This window comes from Danio rerio, chromosome 8 (genome assembly GCF_049306965.1).
Source record: "Danio rerio strain Tuebingen ecotype United States chromosome 8, GRCz12tu, whole genome shotgun sequence".
Taxonomy (NCBI): domain Eukaryota; kingdom Metazoa; phylum Chordata; class Actinopteri; order Cypriniformes; family Danionidae; genus Danio; species Danio rerio.
Genome location: NC_133183.1, coordinates 63,482,254 through 63,503,621, shown reverse-complemented (window position 1 = coordinate 63,503,621; position 21,368 = coordinate 63,482,254). Strand labels below are relative to the sequence as shown.

At 40.3% G+C, this 21,368-nt stretch overlaps 1 protein-coding gene across 1 annotated transcript; it reads left to right on the top strand.

Annotated features, from left to right (window-relative positions):
• Positions 1-124: 124 nt before the first annotated feature.
• Positions 125-20,243, top strand: chdh (choline dehydrogenase). Its single transcript, XM_002663255.6, has 9 exons — positions 125-181; positions 3,386-3,768; positions 4,402-4,799; positions 6,339-6,490; positions 7,731-7,860; positions 10,597-10,731; positions 10,899-11,041; positions 11,382-11,484; positions 15,242-20,243. The coding sequence occupies exons 2-9, from the start codon at positions 3,482-3,484 to the stop codon at positions 15,649-15,651; spliced, it is 1,758 nt and encodes a 585-aa protein (XP_002663301.2). The 5' UTR covers positions 125-181; positions 3,386-3,481; the 3' UTR covers positions 15,652-20,243.
• Positions 20,244-21,368: the final 1,125 nt, after the last annotated feature.

Below are 21,368 nucleotides of genomic sequence, written 5' to 3'. Positions count from 1 at the left end.
GGGAGGATATACAAGCCACGCCCGCTGTGATGACATACTCACAAAAGGGGAGGAGCCAACTATCAGACTCGCTCACGGCTGAGAGCTTTGTGTTTGCGGACGCTCGAGTGGGCGTGGCTACAGAGGAATCCTTCTTCAACATCTCCATAGGTCAGCTGTGCGGACACTACAGCACTGCACGGTAAGCTGATTTTACTTATAATAACTGTGTTTTAACTGCGTATATCTTTACTAAACATGAGCTCAACCAGTGTTACATGTTATTGTGCGGCTTTCGCTTTAATATCAGCCCAAACTCAGCTTGTTTTTACAGAAAGAAAGAGTTATGAAGTAACGCGTGGGGGATCGCTGACTATTTTGGGTTTTAGACAACATTCCTTAAGCAACTCTGAATATTTAGCAAGAAGCAAAGAGTCAAGGCCTCGGTCTGGGTTGTTAATCATTAACGAGACAAATAAGTTCTGCAATCCTTCAGGAATTTGCGTAGTGAGAAAATACCATGGTATTTCAGAGGGATTGACATGCATTAGATTTCCAGTTGTGAATATTGTAGGGTTTTTGAACTTTACCATAGTAAATATTCCACAGTATAATACAATGACGTGTTAAAGTGTAGTAAAATAAAGTAATTACTTCATTATCATCGCATTATAGGGAATATCAGAGTGTTCAGGGTTATTTTAGACTTCATTAAATCCATATTTGATAGTTCAGTTTTGAGGCAATCAGATTTAATTGCTAAAAAAATTATTTTACTTATTATAAAGTACAGTGTTTTACTGTTGTACACACAGCAGCTCTTTTACAATATTATCCTTTCACAGTTCTTACTATAGTATTATGAATACTGAAGTGTAGATATTAGAATTAACTGAATACTCCAATACAAAACAGTTTACCACAGTCTACTAGTTTACTGTAGCGCCTTGTAAAGTTTACCATGGTTTATTACTGTAGAAATACTATAGTGTGCTACAGTAAGATGTAGTAAGCACTTAATTGTACAACACTATACTACAAGTTATTAAGTTTTGCGATAGTAAATCATGCAGTATACTATGGTATTTTATTTTCCTTGTGGGAGGATGCTACTGCTGGACTCATATTGTGGTGTAGAATCAGCTCTAAAGTCTCCAAAGTAACCTGTAGGATTGACCAATCACAAGCAAAAACTGTATCATGTATTAAAACAATATTATATGACTTGCTTTTATTTTTTCGAAGACATGCATCAACACAATTAATGTGTAATACAGCCATAATTTATATCCTATATTAGAATGTGTAAAAAAATAGTCGTCTATAGTAAATACTGTAGTGTTTTGAAACTGTACAATAGTAGAGTACTTGAATGAACCTGTGGTGATTCTATAGTTGCTATGGTAACACAACAACTATAGTAACTGATCTGTTGTGGTGATTCTACAGTTGCTATGCTAACACGACAACTATAGTAACTGATCTGTTGTGGTGATTCTACAGTTGCTATGCTAAAACGACAACTATAGTAACTGATCTGTTGTGGTGATTCTACAGTTGCTATGGTAACACACAACTATAGTAACTGATCTGTTGTGGTGATTCTACAGTTGCTATGGAAACACAACAACTATAGTAATTGATCTATATAAAGTGATATGTATAAAATGAGGTTTTTACATGTTGTTTGTTTCAAAGACCAGAATAGGACATCTTCTCTTTGACCCGGTTCCACAACAGTGCAAATGTTGTCCTGACAAACATTGCACAATATTAAATAGGAATAAGTAGTGAAATTCAAGATTCCTTTTTAACTATAAGGACCTTTTGGGGGGGGGGGGGGGGGGTTGACTGCGGAAAGGTTGAAGACGAATGAATGATGTCTGATTGTGTGTGTTTGATTGATTTACTCAACACTATCAGACACACAGCAGAGCGCACACATTACTCCTGATCACATTAAAGTGTTCTGCATCAATCATTAACCACCTGCACTCCTCATGTGTTGTGTGTCTGCAGTTTTTGTGTGCTGACATTGCTCTGCCTTTGCTAAGTTAACTTATTAATAAAATACAGTTTTAATACTGCAGGGCTACTAATGCAGTGTTATTAAATAAATGCAGTGTAAGTAATGCAGTGTTAATAATGCAGTGTTATTTAATAAATGCAGTGTTATTAACGCAGTGGCATTAAATAAATGTAGTGTAATTAATGCAGCTATTAATGCAGTGTTATTAAGTAAATGCAGTGTTAGTATTGCATTGTCATTAATTCAATGTAATTAAGGTAGTGTTATTCAATAAATATTTTATTAATGCAGTGTTATTAATACAGATTTATTATTGCAGTGTTATTAATGCAGTGCTATTAATGCACTGTTTAATGCAGAGTCATTATTGTAGTGTTATTAATGCAGTGTTATAATTGCAGCATTATTATTGCAGAATATTTATTGCAGTGTTATTAATGCAGTGTCGATAATGCAGTCCTATTAATGCAAAATTACTATTGCAGTGTTATTAATGCAGTGTTATTATTGCAGTGTTATTATTGCAGTGTTATTATTACAATGTTATTAATGCAGAAGTATTATTGCAGTGATAATAATACAGTGTCAGTAATGCAGTCATTATTGTAGTGTCATTAATGCAGTGTTATTATTGCAGTGTAATTATTACAGTGTTATTAATGCAGTGTTATTGCAGCGTTAATAATGCAGTGTCAATATTGCAGTGCTAATAATGCAGTGCTATTAATGTAATGTTATTATTGCAGTGTTATTATTACAGTGTCATTAATGCAAATTATTAATGCAGTGTTAATAATGCAGTGTCAATAATTCAATGTTATTAATGCAGTATTATTATTTTAGTGTTATTAATGCAGTGTTATTATTGCAGTGTTATTAATGCAGAATTAACATTGCAGTGTTAATAATGCAGTATCAATAATACAGTGCTATTAATGCAGTGTTATTATTGCAGAATTACTATTGCAGTATTATTAATGCAGTGTTAATATTGCAGTGTTATTAATGCACTGCAATAAAATAAATACAGTGTGATTATTGCAGTGTTATAAATGCAATGTCATTAATGCAGTTTTATTAATGCTTGTTATTACATAAATACAGTGTTAATAATGCAATGTCATTAATGCAATGTTAATAAATCATTAAATGCAGCATTATTATTGCAGTGTTATTAATGCAATTTTATTAAGGCAGTGTTATTAAATAAATGCGGCGTTATTAATGCAATGTCAATAATGTAGTGCTATTAATGCAGAGTTATTATTGCAGTGTTATTAATGCAGAGCTATTAATGCGGGGCTGTTAGGGCAGTGTGAATAAATAAATGCAGCGTTATTGATGCAGTGTAATAAATTGTGTGTTTTCTCTCTGAAGGCTGCAGATGAGTATCAGTGCATTGCTCTGAAAGCTGACCGCTCTGACATCTCTATCATCTCCATCATCTTCATCATCTCCATACTCTCCATCAGTATGGCGTGTTTCTCCTCCTCGACGAGGCTCATGTCCAGCCTCTGCAGTCCACTGCTCCATCACAGGTACATCAGTACCGTGGTAAACAAGAATACACCGTCCTACAGCTATGTGATAGTCGGGGCCGGTTCTGCGGGCTGCGTTCTGGCCAGCCGGCTGACGGAGAACCCATCCGATTCTGTGCTGCTTCTGGAAGCGGGACCCAAAGACAAGCACCTGGGCAGCACACGTCTGTCCTGGAAGATCCACATGCCGGCCGCGCTCACATACAACCTCTGCGACGACAGGTGAGGCATTGACATGACATTTATTTGTATTGACATGACGTTACAATTGGCGCCATCTAGTGTCTGAATAAGGCAGGGTTGGTGTATACTCCATTCAGCTGTTTTCGTTTCTGTCAGCTTTGTGTTTTTGACTGTTTGGCGCCATCTAGTGGCTGAATAATGCGCAGGTTAGTGTATACTCCATCAGCTGTTTTCGTTTCTGTCAACTTTGTGTTTTTGACTGTTTGGCGCCATCTAGTGGCTGAATAATGCGCAGGTTAGTGTATACTCCATCAGCAGTTTTCGTTTCTGTCAGCTTTGTGTTTTTGACTGTTTGGCGCCATCTAGTGGCTGAATAATGCGCAGGTTAGTGTATACTCCATCAGCTGTTTTCGTTTCTGTCATTTTTTCGTTCAATTAAGGAATTTTAAAAACCATTAGGGCTTGGAACAATGTTTTGTGTTTGATGTTTTTGTGGTAAGTACCCTTGTAATATTCTGTATAAAGTACATCCAGTCAATTGATTTCTCGGAATAAACCCTTCAGTCCTATGTAACAGGGCTGCGCATCACATTGGGCTGCTGATAAACCTGTCAGGCTTTATTCTGAGATACCAACCTATCCATTACTTATCGAATACTGCTATATGTCCAGGTACAACTGGTTCTACCACACGTTACCTCAGGCCCACATGGATGACCGTGTGATGTACTGGCCCCGCGGGCGTGTCTGGGGCGGCTCATCCTCACTTAACGCCATGGTGTACATCCGGGGACACGCAGAGGACTACAACCGCTGGCAGAGTGAGGGTGCGGACGGCTGGAACTACGACCACTGCCTGCCGTACTTCCGTAAAGCACAGACACACGAGCTCGGACCTGACCGGTACCGCGGAGGAGACGGACCACTGCACGTGAGCCGAGGGAAAACACAAAACCCTCTGCACTATGCATTCATCCAGGCGGGACAGCAGGCTGGATACCCCTACACCGAGGACATGAACGGGTTCCAGCAGGAGGGGGTCGGCTGGATGGACATGACCATTCATAAAGGTACAGGTGGATAGTTGGGGGTGTTTACTTGATTTTATTTATTTATTTTCCTTCTTCTCTTTGGATGTTGCCAAGCCTTTCATTGTTAACATATAGACCAAACAAATATATAAGGTGCCATGTAGGATTTAAAACAAACTTATCATAACAAACATAAAACACATGCATATACCACTTTAAATTGCCTACATATACACTTGCTTATACATATAAACTTGATCCTTCCATATATACCTACAACCACAAACACACATACATATGAACTTGATCCTTGACTATATATAACCACAACAACACATGCACTTACATATAAACTCAATCCTTGCACATATACCCCCATACACTCGCTTATACATATAAACACAATCCTTGCCTATATACCCACATACTGTACACTCGCTTATACATATAAACTCAATCCTTGCATATATATCCACAACAACACACAGACATATATATATATATATATATAAACACGATCTTTGCAAATATACCCACATACACTCGCTTATACAAATAAACTTGATCCTTGCATATATACCCAGAACAACACACACATATATATAAACACGATCCTTGCATATATACCCACAAGACAAGCACATACATAAAAAAACTCGATCCTTGCATACACACTCACATACACTCGCTTATACATATAAACATGATCCTTGCCTATATACCCACATACTGTACACTCGCTTATACATATAAACTCGATCCTTGCCTATATACCCACATACTGTACACTCGCTTATACATATAAACACGATCCTTGCCTATTTACCAACATACTGTACACATGCTTATACATATAAACACGATTTTTGCCTATATACCCACATACTGTACACTCGCTTATACATATAAAGACGATCCTTGCCTATATACCCACATACTGTACACTTGCTTATACATATAAACTTGATCCTTGCATAAATACCCACATACACTTGCTAATACATATAAACACGATCCTTGCCTATATACCCACATAAACTCGTTTATACATATAAACACGATCCTTGCCTATATACCCACATACACTTGCTTATACATATAAACACGATCCTTGCCTATATAACCACGTACTGTACACTCGCTTATACATTTAAACACGATCCTTGTCTATATACCCACATACTGTACATTAGTTTATACATTTAAACACGATCCTTGCCTATATAACCATGTACTGTAAACTTGCTTATACATATAAACTTGATCCTTGCATATATACCCACATACACTCGCTTATACATATAAACACGATCCTTGCCTATATACCCACATAAACTCGTTTATACATATAAACACGATCCTTGCCTATATACCCACATAGTGTACACTCCCTTGTATATATAAACATGATCCTTGCCTATATAACCACGTATTGTACTCTTGCTTATACATATAAACTTGATCCTTGCATATATACCCACATACACTTGCTTATACATATGAACACGATCCTTGCCTATATACCCACATACACTCACAGTGTTAATTTGTGCTGTAATGTGTATTTGTCCTCCTCAGGTCAGCGGTGGAGCACAGCGAGTGCGTACCTGCGGCCGGCGCTGTCCAGACCCAACCTGAGCACAGAGGTACGCTGTATGGTGACGCGCGTGCTGTTCGACGGAGCCCGCGCTCGAGGAGTCGAGTACCAGCAGAACGGACAGATCAAAAAGGTCAGAACACAGAGGATTAATGGACCCTTTCACACTTGTATGTTTCTCCACAGCAGAAGGGGTCACAGTGTGTAAACTCAGAGCCCAGTGAACAGGAGAGTACAACAAATCATCATTCTACAATCCTATTTGCTGAAATATTGACAGGAAAACTCCACGATGGCGTTATCAAGACTTTGCTCAGAATGTCTGGTTTAGTTTTACAGAAATTCATAAAAGTTTCAAACAACTCGAGAGCGAGTAAATGTGGGTTTTTGTGTGAACTGACCCTATAAATCAGAAGAGCATGTCATAATAGTACATGTGACTGTGTTTCTGATCAATGATATAAAGCTTTAGTGATTGCCGGGATTGTCTCCATCATGAGTGTGTGTGTGTGTGTGTGTGTTTGACCTTTATAAAGTGTTTTGTTGAATGTTTTCCAGCAGTGTCTGATAACAGCAGACAGCTCTTCCTGTGGAGAGTGTGTGTGTGTGTTTGAGACACAGGTATCTACTCATCAGTATCACACTCACGCATTTCCTCTCTTACAGAAAGCAGACGTGTGTGTGTGTGTGTCTGTGTGTGTGTGTCTGACTCTGTGTGTGTTTGTCTATGTGTCTGTCTGTTTGTCTATTTGTACATGTATGTGAGTCTCTCTCTGTTTGTGTGTGTGTGTGTGTGTGTGTGTGTGTGTGTGTGTGTGTGTGTGTGTTACTTTATAACTCAGAATTACGATGTTTATCTCCCAATTCTGACTTCATAACTCTGAATTTTAAGTTTACATCTCACAATTCTGAGCAAAAAGGTGGCAATAATCTTTATTTAATTTAATCTGGGTTGCAGGAACGGCCTTCCATACTTTCAGCTTCACTATGGAGCCTTTTCCACATTCTTATGTTTCTCCTGTGCATCAGAAGTGCTCATAGTTGGTAAACTCAGAGCGCAGTGCATGCGAGAGTGCAATAAATCATTTATTAACAATCCTATTAGCTGAAATAATGACAGAAAAACTCCAGGATGGTGTTATCAAGACTTTCAGAAGTGGAACACAATAGTGTGAGACTGATAACGGCAGCCGGAAGAGAGAATAGAGTCAGAGTTACTGTCCTGCCGCCATACACACTGCATTACACACACCACACACAAGCTGGAATTCGGTAATTTGATGGAGATGATATAATACACACATAAACATATAAATGTTCATACATTTATTAAAATAAATCTAAATATTACCATACTTATCATGATTCTTCAGGTGTTTGCAGAGAAGGAGGTGATTCTGAGCGGCGGCGCCATCAACTCTCCACAGCTCCTCCTGCTGTCTGGAGTGGGAAACGCAGATGAGCTGAAAACCCTGGACATTCCTGTGGTCCAGCATCTGCCCGGTCAGCACCATTACCCTTCATATACAGAAAGACAGAATTATTCATGTAGTTTTTTTTTTTATAATTACCTATTTATAAAGCTGAAGACAGAATTATTCGCCCTCCTGTGGCATTTTTTAAATTATTTTTTTTGTAAAAACACATTTCATAGTTTTAATAACTCATTTTCTAATAGCTGATTTATTTCGCCATGATGACAGCACATAATATTAAACTAGATATTCTTCAAGACACTAGTATTCAGCTTAAAGTGACATTTAAAGGCTTCACTAGCTTAATAAGGTTAAGATCGGGGAATTAGGCAAGCCATTGTATAACAGTGGTTTGTTCTGGAGACAATCCAACATTAATATTGCTGAAGGGGGCTAATATTGACCTTATCTATTAAATCTATTAAAGAACTGCTTTTATTCTAGCCAAAATAAAACAAATCAGACTTTCTCCAGAATAACAAATATTAGAGGAAATACTGTGAACAACTTCTGAATCTGTTCAACATTATTTGGGTTAATGTTAACCATTAAGTTTGACGGTGAACGGAGAGTACATAAAGCATGTGTGTGTCTGGTATTGCATACTTTGTGGGGACCAAAAGTCCACTAAAATATACAACCCGGGCTCATTGTGGAAACGTAGCCCCGCGGACGTTTCTGCGGACCACGATTTACATCCCGGGAGGTACGTATTCGAGCGTTTTTTGTTTTCGTGGATCCGCGAGAGGCCGCTGTGCGCGCTTTTTCGCGTCTCGGGCACCTCTCGGGAGCGCGCACCGTTCGCGCCCGCGCCATTCTCGCGCGAAAAGCTGCCGGATCGGCCGACTCGGCCACCCTCCTCTTCCTCCTCCTCCTCCTCCTTCCCTAAACCCGAGCGACGGTTCGCAAAAGCCGTCCAAAAAAAAAAAAAAAAGCAAAAGCCCTCGTCTTTGATTTCTACCGCGTTTTCGGATCCCGCCGCGTTCTCGCCCTTATTTTTTGGATTCCGTTTTTCGTCTTACCTGATTTCCGGAACCGCCGTTCCCTGGACTCGATCCCGGTCGTCGTCCACCGCGGCCGGCACCTCCTCCTCCGGGGCCTCCGCTCCGCCGACGCAACGCTGTGAGCTAGGCGGACAAACTGGTTGCATCGGGAAAGCCTGACACTCGGAGGCGAGCCGTCGGCTGACGAGCGCGAAGAGGAGGGGCGGAGCGACGCCACACCGCGCCCACAGCGTTCGCTCGAAAAAAACTAAACACGACCTTACGTACCTCCGGCCACGTAAATCGTGGTCTCCAGAAACGTCCACAGGGCTACGTTTCCAGAATGAGCTTGGGTTGAAAATATAGTAATACCAGCAGTTTTGAATATTAATGAGGGCAAATGGCTCATATTTTAGACAGAATGAAGTATTTCGAGAGTGTAAAACTTCTGAATATCTTCTTTAAGGGTTGAGTTTAGGACACAATATACAGTCTGTACAGCAGAAACATCAATGCAGCTATAGTGAGAGCCCATAACACATGAAAACCCAGTGTGTGTGTGTGTGTGTGTGTGTGTGTACATGCGCGTCGGTTTGACCTACATCATGAAGACCCACAGACCTCATATTGTGGTGTGTATTCAGGTTTCTGGCCATGTGCCCTACATTATGAAATCACAAAATAGTTTTTATTAATTCTCTTGTTTTGTCTTGAAGAGTTGCTTAATTTAACGAGGTTTATTATGTAAACATGCTGATGTGTTCTAAAGGGGTCGTTTAAGTGGAACAAATAAGTAGACTTACTTAGTATTTACAAATATTGATTAAATATATATAACTAAACATTATAGCGAGGAATATTCCTGTAATATGTGTGTGTGTGTGTGTGTGGGTGTGTCTGCGTGTGCATGCATTCTTTTGTGTGTGCGCATGCATATGTGTGTGTGTGTGTGTGTGTGTGTGTGTGTTTTCATGTAATTGTGTGTGTGTGTGTGTGTGTGTGTGTGCATGTTTGTGTGTAATTGTGTGCTTATGTGTGTGTGTGTGTTTATGTGCATGGTTCTGTGTGCGTGCATGTGTTTGCATGCATGTGTTTGTTTGTATGTTTATGCGTGTGCACAAATGTCTGTGTGTATGTGTGTCTGTGCTTGTGTGTGTGCCTGTGCATGCATGTTTATGTGTGTGTGTGTGTATATGTGTGTTTATGTGTATGTGCATATGTCTGTGTGAATGTGTGTCTGTTTGTGCATGCATGTGTGTGTTTATGTGCTTGCATGTGTGTTTATGTGTGTGTGCATGTATGTGTTTGTATGTTTATGTGTGTGCGCATATGTCTGTGTGCATGTGTGTGTGCATGTGTGCATGTGTTTGCTTGCATTTGTGTGCGTGTGCATGTGTGTGTTTGTGTGTGCATGTGCATGTTTGTATGTTTATGTGTGTGCGCATATGTCTGTGTGTGTGTGTATGCATGTCTGGGTATGTGTGTGCATGTGTGTCTGCATGTATATGTGCATGCATGCGTGTGTGCGTGTGTCTGTGTGAATATGTGCATGTGCATGCATGTGTTTGTGTGTGTGTGTGTGTGCATATGTGTGTTTGTGTGTTTATGTCTGTGCGCATGTCTGTGTGTATATGTGCATGTGCTATATATATGTGTGTGCATGCATGTGTGTGTTCATATGTGTGTGCATATGCGTGTTTGTATGTTTGTGTGTGTGCATATGTCTGTGTGTCTGCATGTATATGTGCGTGTGCATGCATGTGTGTGTGTGTGTGTGTCAGGTGTGGGCTGTAATCTGCAGGATCATCTAGAGCTGTATGTTCAGCATGCCTGTACTCAGCCCATCACTCTCTACAGAGCCCAGAAACCCTTACAGATGCTCAAGATCGGCCTCGAGTGGCTGCTCAAGTTCACAGGTCAGTGTTTAAGAGCTAGCACACACCAATCTGACGCCAAACAACTAGCACCGTGAATGTGTGTGAGTTATATTCTATATATAGGACAGCTTTAATATGTCCAGCAAAATTAAAAATAGTATCTAAATTAAAGCGTGAGGATGATCTGAGCCGTTGTTTTCCGGCAGGTTACGGAGCGACGGCTCATCTGGAGAGCGGAGGCTTCATCCGCAGCCGGCCCGATGTTCCTCATCCCGATATTCAGTTCCACTTCCTGCCCTCGCAGGTCATCGATCACGGACGCGTCAGCTCCAAGATCGAAGCCTTCCAGGTCTGACTTATCATTCTGTTCAGCATGTTAGTGTGAAAGAAGACCAAAACCAAATCTGTAATCACAAGAAGCTCCAAAAACAGCCACTGCATCTGATCAGGGTGTGTGTTTACTACACTAAGCTAGTGTGTTGTGTGTGTTCGAAAGAGCTCCAGGATTTCATCTAAAATGTCTTCATGTGCATTCTGAGGGTAAACGAGCGATTATTGGGAGGATTTGCAGTCGTGGGTGAACGAACCCTTTAAATATGCACAGTTTAAAGGGCTGATGGAAACACTCCTGCGGTCTTGCCCTCGTGTCATGCTGCAGAGTGAATGAATGAGCTGGAGTTTGTGTGCAGGTTCATGTCGGGCCCATGAGGAGCACCAGTGTCGGCTGGCTCAAACTCAAGAGTAAAGACCCCAGAGATCACCCCATCCTGCAGCCAAACTACCTGTCCACAGGTACACTCAGACTGCACTCCTGTCCAGTTATTTGTGGACTTCACTCGCTAACTTCCCTCCGTCAGATGTACATTGATTATGTTACACAAGTGTGCACTACTGGCAGAACAGCTGAATGGGTTTAAATGAAATGCCCTAGCTACACTGTTGTGACAATCACATTGCATTCTGGGACTTGTTGGTGCTGGAGTGGACATATGAAGCTAACTTGATTCCTTGATTAAAATCAAGTGATCGAGGGTGTGTGCATGTAAACCGTCCTCATTGACTTGATGAAGTGGAGCACACTTTAAAATGGGAGAGGGAAGTTTGCGAGTGTGTGTCTAAAAGTGGACTGGAACACAGCCTTACTCTTCATGTTGAACCCTTACAAAAAACAAGTATACCTAAATTCATTTTATAAAGTATACTTAAGAAATGTTGCCGGCCACAGGTTTATATACACACACACACACACACACACACACACACACACACACACACACACACACACACACACACACACACACACACCACACACACACACACACACACACACACACACACACACACACACACACACACACACACACACACACAAAGTATAATTCATGTAGTACCCTTACAAAAACAGTAACTTGAAGGTCATTTTATGGTGTACTTAAATCATTTTGAAGTGCATTTTTAAGTATACTTCATGTTGAACCCTTACAAAAAAACAAACATAATTTAAGTTCATTTTATGAAGTATGCTTAAGTATAATAAGTATATCTAAAGTATATCTAAATAATTTAGAAGTTTGTATGCGAGTTCACTTTATGTTGAACCCTTACAAATCAAGTATACGTAAGGTTGTTTTATGAACTATATATTTAAGTATACTTCATGTAGTGTTATTACAAAAACAGGTATATTTTAGGTCATTTTTTAAGTATATTTTTAAAGATACTTTGAACCCTTACAAAAGCAAGTTTACTTAAAGAGCCCATATTATACATGAAATAAGGTCATATCCTGGTTGTAAGGGTCTCCAACAACAGTCTAATATGCATGCAAGGTCAAAAAACACTTTCATGGTCTTATAATCTGCATTTATTTTTAGCTAATTATCCCAGCGACTCCTGTATGAATCGTCCAGTGATTCATTTGTTCCCAAACCCCTCCTTAGCGCGGAGCTAATCTGCGCTGATTGGACCGATGACAGTCTGTCGCGATTGGTCGACTGCCTTCAGTCAGAGAGGGAAATGGCCAATAGCTAATCAGCAATTTAAAAAGTAATCACAGTTCATACACACTCGATAGTGTAGACGTGGATTTTAGCTGCCACACTATGGCGAGTGGATAGTGCTACGGATAACCGAACGAAGGAGACAGTCGTGTACTCGCCATACCATACACACACAAAAACACACACACACCTCCGGATGACAACGCTCCCGCTTCCGCCCGCACCCGCCAGGTTTTAGCCTGAGAACCCGCTCCGTTTTCTGCCCGCCGCGCCCGGTCCCGCTAGAGCAGAGAACACAACCAAAAATCACCCAGTATACAGTCCAGAATGCCAAGCTGTCTGTATAAACACACACACACAGCACAAAGCTCGTTCGTTCGTTCGCTCTCTCTCTCTCTCTCTCTCTCTCTCTCTCTCTCTCTCTCTCTCTCTCTCTCTCTCTCTCTCTCTCTCTCTCTCTCTCTCTCTCATACGCGCGCGTGCGCACTAACACACACACAAGCACCACGCAGACTCTCTCTTTCTAATTCGCATAGCAATATCCGTGATATTGCTAGACAGCCCGCTCCCGTCCCAAATTAAACCCGTTACCGACCGCTCCCGCGATTTATTCGGAAATTTATTCCCGCGGCTGTCCCCGCGCCAGATTTCTGCGGCGCGGGAATAAATTTCCGAATAAATCGCGGGAGCAGAACTCTAGCACGGAGCTCCATAAACAAACAGCACGCGTCGCGTTTTTAACGTGACTTTGCACGCGATAAGATAAAATATCCAGTTAACCTGATACAGTACACGCGGTTACAAGTAACAAATCACAACTAAATACATTTGCAAGCAAGAGTAAACGAGGCAACAACTTTAACCGCACGTACTTTTACACTTGAGAAATGGAAGAAACCCATCCTGACGTCCATCAGTTACTCTTTACTGATCCTTCCTTTAACAAACTCAGATGAAGTATTCTTTGTAGCATGTAGCTTCCAGAAGTTTCCAACTGCTTGGTTATAATGCTGATGTTTCATCTTTGGGTAGAGACTCAATATAATGTCCATCTGCAGTGTGACTTCAATCTACCGGCATGTTTGTGTGCGTGTGTTTGTGGGTGTGCGTGTGTTTGTGGGTGTGTGTGTGTGTCTGGGTTACTGCGTCAGAGGGCGGGGCCTCAGGTTTGAAATCTCCCGGGTTTGCGCGTGCACGTGAATAACTTGGTTTCGTTCGTACGTCATGGCGAAACACCTAATGAGTCGGTATCAAGGCGACTCGTTTGAAGCACTATGAGTCGACTCTTTTATAGATGAATCAACAGTTTTAAACACTGTATTCTTACAGATTTAAGCCTTAGCTGGATACTTCACTTCACTTAGAGCTGTGTTACACACTACATGGAGGGAAATTTTCAAAAACCCATAATATGGGCTCTTTAAATATATAGTGACCCTAAGTATACTTCATGTAGTACCCTTACAAAAACAATAACTTGAAGGTCATTTTATGAATATATATAAGTAATGTTGAAGTATACATTTAAGTATACTTCGTGTAGTACCCTTACAAAAACAAGTATGTAATTTTATTGTGTACTTAATTTAGAAGTACATATGTAAGTATACTTCATCTAGCACCATTACAAAAATAAGTATACTTAAGGTAATTTTATGAACTATATATTGAAGTATACTTCATGTAGTACCTTACAAAAACAATAACTTGAAGGTCATTTTATGAAGCACACTTAAGTAATTTTGAAGTGTATTTTTAAGTATGCTTTATGTTGAACCCTTTCAAAACGAGCATAATTTAAGTTAATTTTATAAAGTATACTTAAATAATGTTGACGTATATATTGAAGTATACTTCTTGTAGTACCCTTACAAAAACAAGTAGGTCCTTTTATGAAATATACTTAAATAATTCAGAAGTACATATGTAAGTATATTTCATGTAGTACCATTACAAAACAAGTATACTTAAAGTTATTTTAAGGAGTATATTTTTAAGTATACTTCATGTTCATCCCTTACAAAAAACAAGCATACTTTAAGTTATTTTAATAAGTATACTTAATGTTGAATTAAATAAGTTTTACTTTATGTAGTACCCTTACAAAAACAAGTATACTTAAGGTCATTTTATGAGCTATATTTAAGTCTACTTCATGTAGTACCATTACAACAACAATAGCTCGAAGATCATTTTATTAAGTACTCTTAAATCACTTTGATGTATTTTTAAGGTATACTTCATGTTGAACCCTTACAAAAGGGTTTTTTGAGTATACTTCATGTTGAACCCTTACAAGCACAATTTAAGTTTATTTTATGAGGTATGCTCAAATAATGTTGAAGTATATTACTATACTTCATGTAGCACCCTTACAAAGTAAGAAAATCATTTTTGCAGTATTTATAATACAAATAAAGTACAAATTAATGTCTCTAATAGCATATTAACTCAAGCACTTTACTATAGTATGGATCAAAAACACTACAGTATATTTACTATGAATTACCATAGTATCTCCTCATGTGTGTGCTGCTGGTTTTGTGCAGAGACGGATGTGCTGGAGTTCAGAGAGTGTGTGAGGCTCACGCGGGAGATCTTCGCTCAGCAAGCGTTTGATGAGTTCCGGGGCCCCGAGGTCCAGCCGGGCCCTGCAGTGCAGTCAGACGCGGAGATCGACGCTTTCGTACGGCAGAAGGCAGACAGCGCCTATCACCCGTCCTGCACCTGTAAGATGGGCCGGCCGGAGGACAGGATGGCAGTGGTCAGTCCTGAGCTGCGGGTGTTTGGTGTGGAGGGGCTACGGGTGGTGGACGCCTCCGTCATGCCCAGTATGGTCAGCGGGAACCTGAACGCTCCCACTATCATGATCGCAGAGAAAGCGGCGGACGCCATTAAAGGCCTTCCCTCACTGCACGACCCTGGAGTTCCTGTTTACCAGCCCAGAAAACACCCTTAACCTGATCCGCCATGGTAAAACCGTCTCCTAACTGCAAGTGTTGTCAAAAGTATGGAGTTCAGTACCAATCGACACTGAAATTTGACAAATATTCATTTCCCGCTAACATTTGAGCGCAGTTGAGTTCTTAAACACCGCTGATTGGCCATTGTGGTCAGGTGCTCAACAGAAATGACTGTGATTGGCCATGAAAGTCATCAGTTCACTGCTCTTCATCACTGTTCTCCGAGTGCAAACACAGATACACACACTGGAGCATTTCAGAGTCACGTAGATAAGCTGCTCTGTCTATGAGCTGGTATATGAGCGATCCGCTGATGGATCCACTGATTGACACGGCTTTAAATCACTCCACTGTGTTGGGACTCTGTGAAGAGTGGTGAATTGATGACCTTCTCAGCCAATCACAGTCCTTTCTGTTGAGCACCCGAACACAATGAGCAATCAGCTGTTTAAGAATGTGCTCAAATGTTAGCAGGAAAGGGACTTTTTTTATATTTAAGTACCATTTGATACAAAACTCAATACTTTTGGCAACACTACTAACTACACATGAAATGACGCTCTAATGACGAAATACGATTGATCGCAGCTGGCCTTTCATCAGCAATAAACCAATCAGATTGATTGAAGCTTACAACAAATAGAGCGAATTCGCCCTAATACCTTATCTTTGTTTTGGAAGAATCGCCCATCTCCTCCTTTTCCTCCCTTTACCAGGGGGAGCTCTCGAGACCTGCCTGATCTCGGACCCCCGTATATGCTTATTGACCAGGCGGGAGCCCTGAGCTCAATTATCTCTGAGCTCAGGGTTCTCTCCTGTGACAGCATGCCAACCCTGCTATTAGCGTCAAGCATATCTAAGGCTGCTTTCACACCTGTGAATGGATTCAGTTGTTCTGAAACAGAGATTATAATTGTTACATTGTTGCTCTTTGCTCTTGGAGCGGTTCGCTTTCACACTGCAAAGTTTCTAATCGGACCAAAAGAGCTAAAACAAGTCACGTGCGAGTAAACTCTCCTCACATTGGTCAGAGTGTCAGGGTTTATTTTGCAGCGTCCCGCTCAGCTGTCAGGAGAGGTGGTGGTTTGGTGGTGATTGACAGGGTGCGCGCGCGTGACGTGTCTGAGGAGAGACACGGTGGGGAGGGGTGAGAAGGGTGCGCGACGATGCCTATTTGAGGACTGAGAGAGACGCGAGATTACCGGGAGATCATCACTCGTTTGCGGGCATCCGGAGACTCGCGAAACTTCCCGCCCTACTCATAATTCTCTCTTCATATAGCCGTAAGCCTATTACATATCCATAAAACACTGTTATATAACCGTGCTCGGATCGGATCGCTTTCTCACTGCAATCGAACCGCTCCAGGGTTCGTTTCAATCGAGCCGAGACCACCTCATTCAAGCGATCTCGGAGCGATTACTTTGGCGCGGAACAGAGCGCGATTGCCCTGTTGACATATGCCAATCGAACCGCGCTAACTGGGCAAACGAGACACGTTCCCAAACAAAAGTGTAGGTGTGAAAGCAGCCTTAGTGTGAACTCTTGAAATCATGATCACGGAGAAAGCGGCAGACGCCATTAAAGGCCTTCCCTCACTACATCCTGAAGTTCCTGTTCACCAGCCTAAACCACACATTTATCCAGATCCACCATGGTAAAACTGTGTCCTAACTGATAGTGTTGTCAAAAGTATCGAGTTCAGTACCAATCGCTACTAACATTTAAAAAACCTCAGTTCATAGACAGACCAGCTGATCTACACAACTTGTGTGTGTGTGTGTGTGTGTGTGTGTGTGTGTGTGTTTCTGTGTTTGCAGTCGGTGAACTGACAGTCATTTCTGTTGAGCACATAAACACAATGACCAATCAGCTGTGACTGTGTTGATAAACTGTGCACCGAACTTGATACTTTTGACAACACTACTAATAACACATGACATGACACAGCAACACACGATAAAAGCTATGGCTGCGTCCGAAGCCGCATACTTCCATACTATATAGTACGCTAAAATCAGTATGTGAGCCGAGTAGTATGTCCGAATTCATAGAATACAAAAATCAGTCTGCGAGACGTACCCGGATGACTTACTACTTCCGGCAAGATTCTGTAGTGCGCATCCCATGCATGCTGCGCTATCCCATAATGCCCCGCGAGAGAATTCAATGACGAGAAATGACGGAGGTAGGTCACGTGACCATGACAAAATGCCTGATGTAGTACGTTCGAATTCCATTCATACTGTATAGAATGTACTTTACTAACGGTCGAGTAGTACGTTTAAATTCAAATGCAGAGTAGGCGGTTTCGGACGCAGCCTATATTTTCCATGTTCAAATTACTTTTGTCCTAACCAGTGCTGGGTAAAGTTACTGTTGAAAGTAACGCATTATAATACTGAGTTAAGGCTGATTTATACTTCTGCGTCAAACGCCGGCGTATGCTACAGCGCTGACGCATACCCCTTCGCCATGGCTGTCGGCGTTGCTGACGTGCACCTCTCAAAAAATGTAACTAAACGTCGAAATGACGCATAGCGTAAGCTCTATGATTGGTCGGCTTGGTAGCGCTAACAAGTCTTTTTATGTAAAGTAATGTGATACGTTACCTTTGAGTTACTTTTAAGGAAAGCTTAACCCGTTACACCATGGTAAAACTGCCTCTTAACTACACACAAAAGAAGCCACGACACAAGATAAACACTATGTTTATCATGTCCTAACTAGTGTTGGGGACGGTTACTTTTGATAGTAATGCACTATAAAATTGAGTTACCCCCCCGAAAAAGTAACTAGTTGCGTTACTGGATGCAACATTAAAGGCCTTACCTGGAGTTTCTGTTTACCATCCCAAACACACACAACCCAATACACCATGAAAAAAACTGTCTCACTACTAGTGCTGTCAAAAGTATCGAATTCAATACCAATCGGTATTTTAAATTTTAAAAACATTAGTTTATAGACAGACCAGCTGATCTACATGACTTTGACACACTCCAGAGTGTGTGTTTCTGTGTTTGAACTTATGACCGTCACGTCCAATCACAGTCATTTCTGTTGAGCACATGAACACAGTGACCAATCAGCTGCGTTTAAGAATGTGCTCAAATGTTAACGGGAAATGGATGATTTTAAAATTTCTGCATTGATTGGTACCAAACTCGATACTTTTGACAACGCTACAAACTACACAACATGACACAACGCCGCAACACACAATAAAAGCTATATTTTCCATGTTAAAAGGACTTTGGTCCTCCTAACCAGTGTTGGGTAAAGTTACTGTTGTAAGTATGAGTTACTCCCAGAAAAAGTATCTAGTTGCAGTACTTATAGTTACGTTTTTTTTTTATGTTAAGTAATGCGATACGTTACTTTTGAGTTAATTTTCCTTACATTTCCAGTATGGTCAGCCTGAACGCTCCCACTATTATGATTGCAGAAAAAGCAGTTGAAACCATAAGGAGTTTCTGTTTACCAGCCTAAACGCTTGATCAGTAAAACCATCACCTAACTACACATGCATTGACGCCACAACATGCGATAAAAGCTCAATTTCCATGTGAAAAGGAGTTTTTGTTCTAACCATCCATCCAGCAAATTTCAGAAATGGTGACATCACAGCATAAACTACAATGACAAAGATCCCCTCAGGTACTGATTATGTGCTTTATTTGGTGTTAAATGCTCCCAATCTGAGTTTAAACACATTTTACCTGACATTTATTGCCATGCAACTGAAAGGAGAAGCAGCAGATAGTTCAGCTCAGATCTTGAAAATAAAATAACTAGCAGACGGTTTGAAAATGAAAGTCAGAATTGGGACTCCAACAACATCAGTCACTCAGCATCTATTTTTAATGATGTTAAAATGATGTTTATCATTAATTACCATTTCTTCGGGAGTGCAGTGGCAGGTATTTAAATGTTTTCTGTCATGTTGCGTTTGGTGGACAGCCATATTGCATGTCGTGTCGCATCGTGTGTAGTTGGCAGACACTGTAATGGGAGAACTCAGACTGGCATTCACATAGAAAGCATCCCTGTATCTAAAAATGCGAGATGCAGCAGTTTGATCTCATGGGGAAGTTTACCTATTTTATACAATGTCAGAGAAGTGGTACGATTTCATTCGATTTTTAAGGAAATATGACCAGACGCGATAACTTTTACTCACAAGTGTCTTAATGTAAAAATACACTTATTATTGAAGTCATTTGTAGCCTGCTTTTGTCCAGAATGCATGTCTACATGATCAGATTGACACTATTAAAAGTGTTATTAATCTTAAAGGAAACATTTCAGCTGCTGATTGTATAACACTATGAACTATCGTTACATTCATCTATGCAAATAACTCGTTAATGTTTACAAAGTGTAAGAGAGAGAGAGCTTTTACACATCTGTGTTACATGTTGTGAAATTCTGGACGTTTTTTACAGTGTGCAACGTGTGCTTTTAATGCTATATTAACTGATATCATTGCAGAATATAAGAAAACAATGGTTTAATGATTGAAAAAGCATGTAAAAGGAGAATAATGACTGAAAATGTGACAGAATAAAGTGATGAAACTATAAAAGTCTCCTGAGGATTGATTGAAATGTGCTTTTACAGCCTTATAAAGTGTCCATGAAGACGATGAACAATAATCTCTTCATTGCAATGCCTTTTAATTACAGATTGAAAATACCAGAAGTAATGTGAAATTCCTTTAAACGATACAGAAATATGAACTCCATAAATTCAATTATAAGCATCATAATTATTAAAACACTTTCATATTTTGCCCATTCATTCAATACATACACTTCAAAATCACACATTTGGTTAAAAATAGATCCTTTCTGTATGTCTATAATCTTGAAAATGATAAAGGCAGTTGAGAGTCGATCTAAAAGTGCTAAACTTGACATTTAGAAAGGAGACGAAACAGAAATTGGGGGAAAAAATGTACAGGGGGGCTTATAATGCTGACATCAACCGTATATATTGACATCAGGCATGTCCTCCAGTTTAACAGAGTACAACGATGTCATACCTATGCCATTATGCAACTTGTAAACCACCATAACCAGTATACAAACACACACACACACACTGCTGCTGTGATATGTGTTGTGTGTTAAAGAAAAGCTGCTGTTTGCATTCAGCAAAGCCCTTTGTTAGACCTGTTTGATGACCTGAGGTACTCCATCATACTGTGTGTAAAGCCTAAAGCGGTTAGCTCATTAAAATATTACAATTCTGTCATTAATTACTTGTTCCAATCACCTGACACCTTCGTTCATCTTCAGGACACAAATGAAGATATTTTAGAGGAAATCCTGAAGCTCTCTTGTCCTCCATAGACAGCAAGGGTCCTGAGATATTGTTCAAGTCAGAATTATTCACCCCCCCTTTTTTCTTCTTTTTTAAATATTTCCCAAATGATGTTGAACAGATTCAGGAAATTTTCACAGTGTGTCTGATAATATTTTTTTCTTCTGGAGAAAGTCTTATTTGTTTTTTTTCGGCTAGAATGAAAGCAGTTATTAATTTTTTAAACACCATTTTAAGGTCAATATTATTAGCCCTTTAAAGCTATATATTTGTTTCTGATAGTCTACAGAACAAACCACTGTTATACACAACCCAGGCTCATTCTGAAAACGTAGTCCAGCGGACGTTTCTGGAGACCGCGAAATACGTTCCGGGAGGTACGTAT

Bases quoted from the DNA above. Each gene is read 5' to 3' on its own strand.
- chdh (XM_002663255.6), top strand. From the start codon at position 3,482: ATGGCGTGTTTCTCCTCCTCGACGAGGCTCATGTCCAGCCTCTGCAGT. The intron at 3,769-4,401 runs GTGAGGCATTGA...CTATATGTCCAG, and splicing joins TACAACCTCTGCGACGACAG to GTACAACTGGTTCTACCACA. The intron at 10,732-10,898 runs GTCAGTGTTTAA...GTTTTCCGGCAG, and splicing joins GTGGCTGCTCAAGTTCACAG to GTTACGGAGCGACGGCTCAT.